The 13,027-nt window shown below is 32.0% G+C and overlaps 1 protein-coding gene across 1 annotated transcript; it reads right to left on the reverse strand.

The window, feature by feature from the left end:
• Window positions 1-11,768: 11,768 nt before the first annotated feature.
• On the reverse strand, window positions 11,769-12,146 carry LOC119675981. Its single transcript, XM_038087203.1, has one exon. The coding sequence runs from the start codon at window positions 12,144-12,146 to the stop codon at window positions 11,769-11,771; it is 378 nt and encodes a 125-aa protein (XP_037943131.1).
• Window positions 12,147-13,027: the final 881 nt, after the last annotated feature.

Genomic DNA, 13,027 nt, shown 5'->3' on the forward strand with positions numbered 1-13,027 from the left:
CCGACCATCGTTTGTTTTAAAATGCTTTTGGAACTCATAATGTTCTGGAGGCTTCCAATAATGTTTTAATATCTCTACTTTTTGAAACCGTTCCATTTTAGAAACGGTAACATATCGCCCAATATTGTTTTTAGGAAAATCATTGGAAAAAACTATATTAAAGCATAATATTCAAAATCGTATAAAAAATATAGATTATAATAAGCTTCACCAATAGCAGAAGAAGTGCATGGCTTCTCATCACTTTCAGACTGGGTAAATTTTGTGTCACCATTTCAAGACACCTTTCGTTTTATGCCAGCTAAAACACAAGAGATTTTAGTGATTTTAGAGAACAATTTAATAATACTCCAACGAAAATTAACCTTTAAAGAAGTTTCTTATATCCATTTCGCATCCGTTTCAATAAGTTAAAAAAATTGAATTCAATTACAAAACTACTCGAAATATATCTAAATTAATTTTAGATTCAATTAATATGCGGATAGCGTAAAGTTGAGAAATAATAAAAATACAGCTGATCGCTTCACAAAAAAACCAAATGGCGGTTATAATACAATTGTCAAGTAGTTACAATAAATTATACACTTAAACAAAAATTATAGGAATAGGGTAAAAATACCAATAATAGTGATTGATGTACAAGTCAACATGTTAAGATAAATAAAAATTTTTGTCACAAATTTTTGTTCTATAGTATTGAACTTATACGATTCCATTGCTATGTTCTTTTGGGGCAAACAGTAGTCATCAAATTTTTTTAATTACTTTATTAAGTTCACGTTGCATGACCGCATCCTCACTGCGCACTTCGCCAAGCATCGAGTTTGGTGAACTATCATTTAGAAATAATGTGTTATAAATGGACACGCCCTCCTCTCCAATCAGCGACAGGATGGTAGCTATTTTAGTTTTTTCATTTGCTGCCATTTTCCCATTTGCGATCATCCATACCATAAAATTTTGCTTCCATTTAGGCCATTCCGTTGCTATTTTACCGCAGGCCAAATGTTTGGCACTCTTTGACTTTCAGCCATCTTGACACAGGCACACTATGTTTTTATTTCTTAATGTAGTTTGAATATCCCACTTCTGACACCATGTAACAATTTATTAAATTTTATTGTTAAAAGTCATACATAATATAATTATTGTCTTTTATTTTATGCTTCGTAAGTCGTGCACGCCATGTGATCAACAAGCCGCTAGACTTGAATCCCGTGTTGCCACATTGATTGGTTGTTGAACATGTGGGGTGTGTTGTGGCCATACTAAATAATTTATTCTAACTTATTACATTTGGTAATAGATGATATATAAGATCCGTATTTATTGCAATCCTGGAATTCTTCCCACTGTCAAATAAGCAACTTTTACTTATTTGCCTTGCCTTTAAAGCTTTTTACGATGCAACAGTAACTAGTGTGAAAATACTAGCAAAATCTTCCATGCAAAGAAAAATCAAGGGGCCAATCACTTCAAGAAAAAACAAAAAAAATATATATATGGTATAGAGTATTATGGTATATACATATAAACCGTAATATACATAAAAATTAAAATAACCTTTTCGTTTAATATATAAGTTAAATATTCTTTTGTTTAATTTAGAATAATTTTGATGTTGCTTCTTCGGAGGCTGAAGCAGGAGAGACCGAGCACACTTTTGCGAAGTTGGGAGCTACCGAAGTCAAACGGGACTTTTCCAGACAAACAAGTGGAAGTCCCGTTTGGTAGCAACCATGCGTTTGAACAATATCGAATGATTGCTCCGTTAATGAAACTAAGCACAAGGCCAGATTTTGGGGTACGCGGGAGTTAACTCCTCCCTTACTAATTTCAAACGTCCTCGTTTGGGCCCCTGTACCTAGTTCCACACACCGCATCCGCACTCCACTCCGCAAAAAAGAACCCGACACTCCCACTTAAAGCTACCATTTTTTATTGAATTAAAAACTTACCTAAATTTATTTAAATTTAAATTTATAAAATATAATTATAATATTAAATAATTAATTTATTGTTTAACTTATAATTTTTTTTCAATTTAATTTCAATAATGTTTTTTTTTTATTACAACATTTTTTTCTACAATTTTTTTATTTAGTAAAGAATTAAATATGAATAAAGAATTAAAAATTTTTTTTATTACATTTTTTCATACAATTATTTTTATTTAGTAAAGAATTAAATACTGTTTTCTTTATTCTTACTTATTATTCACTCAATCATTATTTGATTTAGTTGTAAAGTATTATTTACCATTAATTAGAATTCATTTACCACCGTTACTCTTCTTTCTTCTTCTCTTCTCTCATAAACTATCGGCTCAGAAAAACTTGTAAAGCAAAAACTATTAAAAATTTTTTAGTACATTTTCGTAAACAGAAACAGCGCTATGCACTCTATAATAAATAATTACGTAGTTAATAAGGAATAAAGGAAAAAAATAATTATTGCATTTTGTGCCAATTTTATTATAATAACTATCAATATTCCACTTTTTGGCAGCACTATGCGCTTTATTATAAGTTAAGTAAAATATTGATAGATTTACATTTTAATTTATAAAGTTAACTCATTATATTATTAGAGTTATTATCAATATTCTACCTTTTGGCAGGCGTCGTTGGAATTGCGAATTTTATAAAAGTGTGCAAAATGTTTTAATTTATTAAATACATGTGAGTAAGAAATAAAACGGAACTTAGCGATGCCAATATGTGTATAAGAAATTGAATTTCTTTAGCGTTGTTTGTATGTTATAAGCGTTGTTGTTGGTGGATAGATGTACGTCAAAAAAACGGGACTTTTCCAAAATCGTGGGAATGTCGAAAAGGCCGACATTTTAAATTTTTATAAAATGGGATGCATCAATAGCACATGTTTACAATTTTATTGTATTGTATGTGTTATTAGCATACTTTTATATGTAAAGTTTAATATATTTTACATATATACTTTTTAATTTAGATAATACAATTAAAATAATTATTTATAATTTTAATAATGAAATTATAAAAAGTTATTTAATTTTATATGGAAAATGTTATGAATAATGTGCATATAAGAAATTATATATGTGTACATTAGGGTGCCATTAAGGTATATGGGCAATTTTTTTTTCGTGAAATCGGTTGACGGCACCCCCCAGATCGGTTCATTTTACTAATAAAATAATCTGTGTAAAGTTTTAGTTCAATTGGATAAGTGGAAATGGTGCCCCAAGAGCCTCAAAGTTTGGAAAATAACGATTTTTTCCATAAAATTCATCTTTGATAGCTTATATCTCCGACATATTTAATTTTACATAAAAACTGTCTTCCTAAAAGTTATAGACCTATTAAAAATAAATAATTCACTCATACAAAGTTTTTTTGTATTTCTAATAGTTAATGAATAAAAGCAAATACAAGCTAAAGTCACCCGATTTCTAAAAAAAAAAATTAATATTTCTAAAAAATTTAAAATAAATTCAATATATCTAAAATTTAATATTTCTTCTAATAAAAAGGTACTAATTCTAATTCTAATTTTAGTTACAATTGTTGGAGCAAAGTATCCTTATTACAATTTGGAAAAAGACGGCGGTAATCGTTAACAATTTTTAAAATGTATTGTTTTTGATTCTCATTTTTTGTTAAAATTGGATTATAGTCCAGCATTAGTTTCACTCCTCGCTCTGCCGTATCGTTTACTACTTTCAAGCTTAAAAGCGTTTTTTTAGCTTGAATAAAACTAAGGTCTTCAGACCATTTTGTAGGACATACTTTCAAAAAGTCATCGCACAACTTAAAACGATTAACAATGTTTTTAGTATGTTTGCATACAAACTGTTCAACTCCCTTTTCGATGAATTCAGTTATTTTTGCACGATCTATTGATACTCTCTTGTTGTCCATGCCATCACTTTCTATATTCAAATTCAAAACCATCATTTTCTTTGTTTCAGGCGGTATACTTGAATCGAAAAATGCCAAACCAACAGGCTCAGAGCTTAAATACCAAAAATGATTACGTAATTTCTCCAAAGTAGTTCTTGATATATCTTCATCAATTTTTTCATATTGACTGAGAGTAGTTAGAAGATTAAAATCTTGGAATGGAGCTTTGACTGATGACGAAGCATTAAACCACACTTCACCATACACTTTAATAATAAATATACATATATCGCAAAGAGCATTTTCTTCTTCTGTAGATAATTTAAACTCTTTCCTAAATAAAAACATTTTTAATGCATATATGGCTTTCGCCATCCATCTTGCATGATGTATAGCCCCAGGAGATCGAAACTTTATGCTGCGGTTCGGCTTTTCTCCTAAAAATATTAATGCAAGATCAAGAAGTTCCCTGTAATCATCTCTTGGTTGGTTATCCTTACGAATCTTATAAAGGAAACTTGTAATTCGGAACACATCATCCCTATTTAACGATTTTTTTACTTTTTCATTTTCTAAGCCGACTGTAAAATTATCAGCGTTTATTTTCGGCCCAAAACTTCTGAAATCGTTGAAATAGTTCAACATTTGGGCTTTCAAACTTGCAAATCTTAGCATGGAAAACACTTTTGAGAATAATTTCGTAAATGTGATGTCTGCACGCTAAATATAAAAGATCTCTTTCTAAATATTTTTCAATAATTGAGCAAGTTCCATTAAAACGACCAGTGTTTACTGCTGTCGTGTCAAAAACTAAAACTAAAGCTGTTCTCTTCCGGTACCATTTTTCAGCGCAGGTACTTCAAGTAATTGCTCAACAGGCCCATTTGAAATTATAATAGGAAGACGGTCCACATTTTGTTTTCCTTCTAAAGCTGGTAGCAATTTTCCATCCCAATGCAAACAAACTTCATTTAGCTCACAAACTTTGAACTGCTTTTTTAAGTCTTCTACTCTTTGTGATCGCAGGTTTTGTCGAATAATGCGTATGGAATTTTTGTTCAAAATAAAACTATTTGGATCATGTCCTAGTGATTCGATTATTGCGATAATGAGACGAACAGCATTACGATCACTAATTTTGCAAGCATCAAGTACAGCTGCAATTTTTTGATCTACAATTTCTAAATTTCCTCTTGCTCTTTTGCGCAGTGTAGGTGTAACCGTCATTTCAAAATTAAACTCGGTATCTGGTTCTTTATTAATTTCGTTATCACTGGAAGAATTTTCACTATCTGTTGATAACGGCAATGACACAGTTTCTAATAAAAATGTTTCAATAACTTAATTTCTATTCCAGAAGTAAGGAATATTCACCTAGTTCTTTCATTTGCCGCATACAGCGTTCTCTTCTTTGTGAAAGTATATGATTCTTTTCTTCACTTCTTGTTTCTCTTCGAATTTCTTTATAATCTACGCCATACATATAACCAGGTCGACCCTCCCGCCGTTGATATATTAAAAACTTCTTATCATCTTCTATTGTTATCATCTCAAGTGCATTTGCATGTGCCAAATCAAATAGTGCGTCTAATCGGTTTGTGAATTCTGCTTCTTTTTGTTGATATCTTAAGTTTCTTCTATTAGCATGTTTTTGTAAACATCTCCATTCTTGATATAGGTTTTCTAATTTATGTATGCAATGTTTTTTCTCTTTTATTGGTATTCGTGCCTTTTGCCAAAATATGATAACTTCCTGTATGGTTAAACTAGCACTTTCTCTTAATGACAACTTAACCACGCGCATGTTAAAAAAAAGAACTTTTAAAACTTCTCTATTTGATGGTAATTTACTACCAGTCAACCCACTAGAATGATAACCAACAAGATAAATTTTTTTACGTAAATTTAAAGAAGACATATCGGTAATACTTTTTAATATGATGACTTTGAATTATTTACCAGTAAAGAGTTTTAGCAATTGAGAATTCAAAAAGTAAAACGATAAAATACCGTTAATGAGACAGACAGGCGACAAAAATTTACATCGTATTCCAATGAATAACACAGAAACACATTTATGTATAAAACTATCTAAATGTTAGACTTTTTTGTAGCAAATTTAGTAAACATACGAGCAAATGCATTCATAGAACTTACCTAAATTTAATTGTGGGTTATCAGCTTGTATTTGCTTTTATTCATTAACTATTAGAAATACAGAAAAACTTTGTATGAGTGAATTGTTTATTTTTAATAGGTCTATAACTTTTAGGAAGACAGTTTTTATGTAAAATTAAATATGTCGGAGATATAAGCAATTAAAGATGAATTTTATGGAAAAAATCGTTATTTTCCAAACTTTGAGGCTCTTGGGGCACCATTTCCACTTATCCAATTGAACTAAAACTTTACACAGATTATTTTTTTAGTAAAATGAACCGATCTGGGGGGTGCCCCGGGCAATTTTCCGACTTTCGAAAATTAATGGCACCCTAGTGTACATATATTTAAATATCAAAATCAATATATAATGGAATTGATTAATTCATTTTGTATAGTTATAGATCACGCGAAATTTCTTAAGAATATTTTAAACTGATTAAACATGCATAAGAAAATTAAGTACTTAATTTAAAAATTAAAAAATAACATTTTATAAAGAATGCAATTATTAAAATAGAGGCTCCCAAGAAACTCCTATAACATAAAGAATTATTCAATTAAAAAAAAACACAGTAATAATGCATTTAATTACAATAATGGAAATTACTTCACAACGAGTACTTATGCTCTTTTAACATAAAATAAACGAGAAAAGGAATTGACTATTAAAATTTCATCACTAATAATAATCTTTGTCATATAATAGGTATTTAAAAATTAAGCAAATGTGACGAATAGAGTGCATAATCGCATAATATCTCGGTGTACCCTTCAATTGTGAGTATAGGGTAAGTATTCTATCGACAGATTTTCGCCAAGATCCAAATTCTCCAATTTTGACCGAAAATTCTGTAAGTGTTTTTACGATATCAGGAATTTTTTCCGACTCGGCAATATTTTTGCAGTAATCCAATGGCATCACCAGCTTCCCTTCGATCAGGTCTTGCCTCGGCCTTAAGGCCTCTTTCACGCTGATATTAACCATGCGTTCCAATTCTAGCTTTTGCTCTACGGAGAAAAGTTGTAAATTTATATCGAAGTTTCGAGTCGAGGTAGTACCTTGAGCATGTAATGGGTCAGACAGGTCTAATAAATCAGTGTAGTCTGTCTCACAGACTGGGGTTTTATATAGCTCGGTTTTCATGATGCACGACAAAAAATAATAGTGTTCAACAAGATAGGTAGAATAATAAATAAATTCTTGCGAAAGGTTACAATAATAACAACGTCCGTAATTATGATTATTTATTAGACAAGGTTTAGATAAATCAAAAAAAAATATTGTAAACTTTTAATATTGTAAATTTTAAGTTAAAAGTTTGAATTATTTTCACTAACCATAAACATTAGAATGCAAAAAATGAAAACAGTTCTAATGTTTAACACTTGTATTTTATGCCAATTTTGATAGTAAGAGAGAAGAAAGAAAAGAGTAGAATTAAATAAAATAACAAAAATAACGAACAATATTCAATTCATCAACTAAAAATATAATCATCATCTAAAAATATAAAAATTATAAAAAATAATAACATTAAAATTCAAATTTTTATAATTTAAAAAAATTATAAAAAATAGTAACAATCCATAGTTTCCACAAAAATATTTTTCATAATGCAAATCAAATAAAAATTATATTTAAAGATCACTTGCCAGTCCGGTCCTGATGGGTTGATGTTTAATCATTAAGGTCGTTAAGTTGCGTTCTAAATGAGGGAAATTCTAAGTTGTGCCGATAATGTAGTTATGTGTCGATACTTAGCATATTTTCGAGGTGGCTAAGTCGAGACTAAATCGCCAGGGTTGCCATTATAGTATTTTCATAAGATAATATTTTCGTAATTGAATTCAAATAAATATAAGAATATAGAAAATGACAATAAAAAATAATTTTATTAAAACGTTTTGTTTTATTTGTATTAAAAAAAATTAATCATCGTTATTAGAAAACTTTTAACCGAAAACTTGATCACTTTGTGCAAGCTCGCGCTAAATAGTCAAACTGATAATTTATGTTATTTACTGAAATTATTTTATAATTACCTTTGGATATTCTTCTAAGAATCTCTCTTTCAATTTATTATGCTGACTATATAATTCCATTAATTTGCCAAATTGCGCAAATAAAAATACTTTATCGATTTCTGCGTTCTCTGCCATCGCAAAATATGTAACAAAAGTATTGAAATCAAAATATGTTCACAGCTGATACTAGCTGTCAAAATGTAACTCGCACACTTTTTTGGGCTAAGTGGCTAAATGTGTGCAGTGGAAAAAATCCCAATGAAAGGATGGAATTCTCCTCAATAGTTTCGAAAAGTTTCTCTTTTTTCCCTCTTTATTTAGTAATTGAATTTGTTGAGTTTAAAAGACTTTATTAGACTAAAGAATAAATACAAAGTGTAATAGTTACAATAGTTGAACTATAAAATAAAAGGGTTGCCAATGTAATTAAAATAAACATCACATTTTTCAATACTCCCACTTTTTAGTTACATTAGGATACTACAGAGATGTTTTAAACCAATCTGATTTCTAAAAAGTACAAATTTTTCTTTCGGAAGTGCTTTAGTAAGCCCATCTGCAAGCTGATCACCAGATGCCACATATTTTAATTCGAAAGCCTTTTCATTGTATGCATTTCTAATGAAATGATAACGTACATCAATGTGTTTTGTCCTTTTGTGAAATTCAGGATTTTTTACTAGACGAATTGCATTTTGGTTATCAATACAGAACTCTATCTGTCCAGGATTCCCAAGATCAGACCAAAAACGCTTGACCCAAATTAATTCCTTTGCTGCGCTAGCTGCTGCAATATATTCTGCTTCAGTTGTTGATAAAGAAACGCACTTCTGACGCTCAGAACACCAGCTTATTATACCTTTATCTACCATAAAAAGGAAACCTGAGGTAGATCTTCGAGTTTGCACATCACCTGCATAGTCAGCATCACTGTAACCACGCAGATTAAGTTTGCTGTTACTCTGGTAACAGATTCCTATGCCAATAGTGCCATTTAAATATTTGATTATCCTTTTGACTGCATTAATGTGCGCTGTTGCTGGCTTCTCAAGATATCGACTTACGTTAGATACAGCAAAAGCTATATCTGGTCTTGTAGCTACTGCTAAATACATAAGACTGCCAACCGCTTCCCTATATGGAAAATTGACTTCTGCATCAGATATAAAATTACTCAAATTGCTTGCGCTGTCTGCAGGTGTAGCTACAATAGGAGAATTTTGCATTTTTTATTTAGCAATTACCTTTTTAGTATAAGCTTCCTGACCAATGTAAATTGATCCATCAGCCTTTCGATTAATTTCAATCCCCAAAAAATACTTTGCCTCAAAAATTTTTATTTTGAACGCTACTTCCAACTGAGCCATCAAATTAGTTATAAGTTTACTATTTGTTGCAGCTACTAGACCATCATCAATATAGATAGCCATAATTATAGATCCATCATCACTATTGCTGATAAAAACACAAGGATCATGCTTCGATACTTGCAACCCAAAACCTTGAAGAATTGTAGTAAATTTTTTATTCCAGCATCTTGATGCTTGCTTCAGTCCATATAAACTTTTCACCAGCTTACATACACGTCTACTGCCGTCATCGTAACCCATTGGTTGCTGCATGTAAATGTTTTCTTCTAAACTACCATTTAAGAATGCTGTCTTAACATCGAATTGCATAAGAGCCATCTTACGTATTGCTGCCGTAGCCAAAATACAACGTATACAAGTAAACCTCGCAACTGGACTAAATGTTTCTTCGTAATCAACTCCATATTCTTGGGTGAAACCCTTCACAACCAACCGCGCTTTATAGCGATCAATATTTCCTCGAGCATCTCGCTTTAGTTTGTAAATCCACCGATTTTTTATTATTTTTTGATCTAATGGTGTTTCAACAAGATTCCAAGTTTCATTCTCAATTAATGACTCGTACTCGTCATTCATTGCTGCTTGCCATTTTGCGCGATCATTTACCTGCATCGCTTCTTCAAAAGATTTAGGCTCCTCGCTTATCATAAGGGCTGCAATATGTTCCGAACCAGTTTCACTCCAAAGACGATTGACAATGCAGCTCTTATTGTGGTTGTTCTTGTCATCATTGTTGAGAGCATCATAAAATACATTGTCCTCCGATATCTCATTATCATTACCTTTTTCCACTACTTCATATCCATGAAGTTTTTTATCAGCTTTTGATTCACGTTCTGAGCTGTGATTTTGCGAATTATATTTTAGAGATGACTGAACTTTGAGAGTTGCTGTGTCAGGTAAAAATTGAATATCGCACGAAATTTCTATTTTTTGCGAGTTAGTGTTCCACACCCTTAAAGCTTTGCTGTTGTCTGCATAACCAACAAAAATACCTTTCCAGGCTTTTGCATCCAGTTTGCGTCGTTTTTCTTTAGGTATGTGCACATAAACTTCTTCACCAAAACTGCGGAGATGACTTATATTCGCCTGTTGTCCATACCACAACTCATATGGTGTTTTCTCGTTCACCGTACTAGTACCTGTACGATTTAATACGTAAACTGCGGTATTCACTGCCTCAGCCCAAAATTTCAAATCCATGTCATTAGCATAAATCATTGTACGTCCTAGCTCCATTACCGTTCGCATCTCACGTTCAGCACAGCCATTCTGCTGCGGAGTATACGGCACCGTCCTTTCATGCCTTACACCAAATTGTGCAAATATTTTGAGCAATTCATCATTAATAAATTCCACACCATTATCCGTACGCATGCGCTTTATTTTTTTTTGATCAACTTTCTCCGCTTGCATCAAGAAACTTTTAATGGCATTTGGAACTTCAGATTTCTCTTTCAAGAAATAAACAGAACGAAAATGAGAATAGTCATCTTTAATTAATAAGAAATACCTGGCACCACCGATAGATTTTACTTGCAATGGACCACACACATCTGCGAAACACAGTTCCCCGCAGCTTGTTGACCTCACTTGACGTGATTTAAAACTGCTTCTGTGCTGCTTACCTAAAATGCATCCCTCGCATGAAAATTCCTTTTCCACAAAGCCAATATTGTTTTTATTCAGAATTTTCTTCACATGTGATCCATTTTGGTGACCCATTCTTTCATGCCATATTTGCAAAGGTAAGTTGTCGGCGACTGCTACATTTAACATGACGCCTTCTGGAACCTTAATCAGCATTTTAAATAACTTTCCTCTTCGAACTCCCACTGCAACAGTACTTCCGTCTCCTCTGACAAATTTACAAGTACTACTGTCAGAATGGAATTTATAACCACGATCTAGTACCTTTGTTGATGAAAATAAATTATATTGGATGCCTGGAACATAAAGTACATCTTTCAGTACTTTCTGCACCCATTTATGACCTTCAGTAACCAAAACGACAATATTTCCTTTACCTGCCGATTTAATAGCACGTTCATCGCCAACCCTGACGATATCATTGTGGTTTCTCAAACTTTCAAATCACTCCTTTATATGACACATATGATCCGTTGCTCTTGAGTCAAGAACCCAATTATTTCCACTGCAGCTTGCATTTGTACTACACATTAAAGCTTCATAGCTTCTGCAATGATTTGCATTTGGTTCAACCTTTTTAATTTGTGGACAATTACGTTTGAAATGGCCTTTGTCACCACACTTAAAGCACCTTTGACTCCTGGTCGTTGTTTTCACAGCTTTATTTTGTTGCCCTTTAGTTTGCTGGTCGGTATTGTCGTTTTGCTAAGAAAGCTTCTGATTTTTGTTTTTCCTGAGCGCCCATTCTTATTTCTTCTGCCATAAGCCGTGCTCTTAAGGTGTTAAGATTCTGGTCCTCAGCTCGTACCGACTCCCATGCGCTATAAAAGTGATTGTATTCTGCTGGTAAAGACATTAATACCTTCGTAATTATCATTGAATCAGATATACATTCGCCTTGATCACGAAGATGCTGCACAATTTCCATTAGTTTGGATAAAAAGGTTGCAATGTCGTCCTCCGGATCTTTAATATAACTATAATACTTTTGCTGCAAAAATAAGAGGTTAGATCTTGACGTTTGTTCATACACACTTTTTAGTGTATCCCACATTTCTTTTGCAGTCACACAATGAAGTATTTGCAACAAAGGTTGTTTACCCAGTGACGTGCATATTGTACGACGAGCCCTTGAATCAGTTTTCTGGCATACTAATTTTTTTTTCTTCCTGCGGTAGTTCAGCCCCAGTCAGCACTGCATACATATCACCAGCATCCAGAATTTGAACCATTTGGAATTTCCACGTAAGCCATTGCGAACTGTCCATTAGTTTTTCAATTTTAATTTCACCTTCCGATGCCATTATTACAGTATTTTAAATATTATTTCGTAAAAAAAAATTTATATATAAAAAAAAACAAAACAACACAGCGTAAGTGCAAGCTCTGGGCCCATAACCTGTTGAGTTTAAAAGCCTTTATTAGACTAAAGAATAAATACAAAGTGTAATAGTTACAATAGTTGAACTATAAAATAAAAGGGTTGCCAATGTAATTAAAATAAACATTACATTTTTCAATAGAATTGAATTCTCCTCAATAGTTTCGAATAGTGTCTCCTTTTATTTTTTTTTTCCTCTTTATTTAGTAATTGAATTGAAATCTCTTCAATAGTTTCGAATAGTTTTTCTCTTTTTTTTTTTTAAAAAAAATAATTTAATATTTTATTATTCCATTATATATATATTCCATTATATGGAGGGTCCAGGGTTCATGTCCCTGCTCGGGCGCCAGTTAAATATTCTTTTGTTTAATTTAGAATAATTTTGATGTTGCTTCTTCGGAGGCTGAAGCAGGAGAGACCGAGCACACTTTTGCGAAGTTGGGAGCTACCGAAGCCAAACGGGACTTTTCCAGACAAACAAGTGGAAGTCCCGTTTGGTAGCAACCATGCGTTCGAACAATATCGCATGATTGCTCCGTTAATGAAACTAA

This window comes from Teleopsis dalmanni, chromosome 2 (genome assembly GCF_002237135.1).
Source record: "Teleopsis dalmanni isolate 2A chromosome 2, ASM223713v2, whole genome shotgun sequence".
In the NCBI taxonomy this organism is placed as follows: Eukaryota; Metazoa; Arthropoda; class Insecta; order Diptera; family Diopsidae; genus Teleopsis; species Teleopsis dalmanni.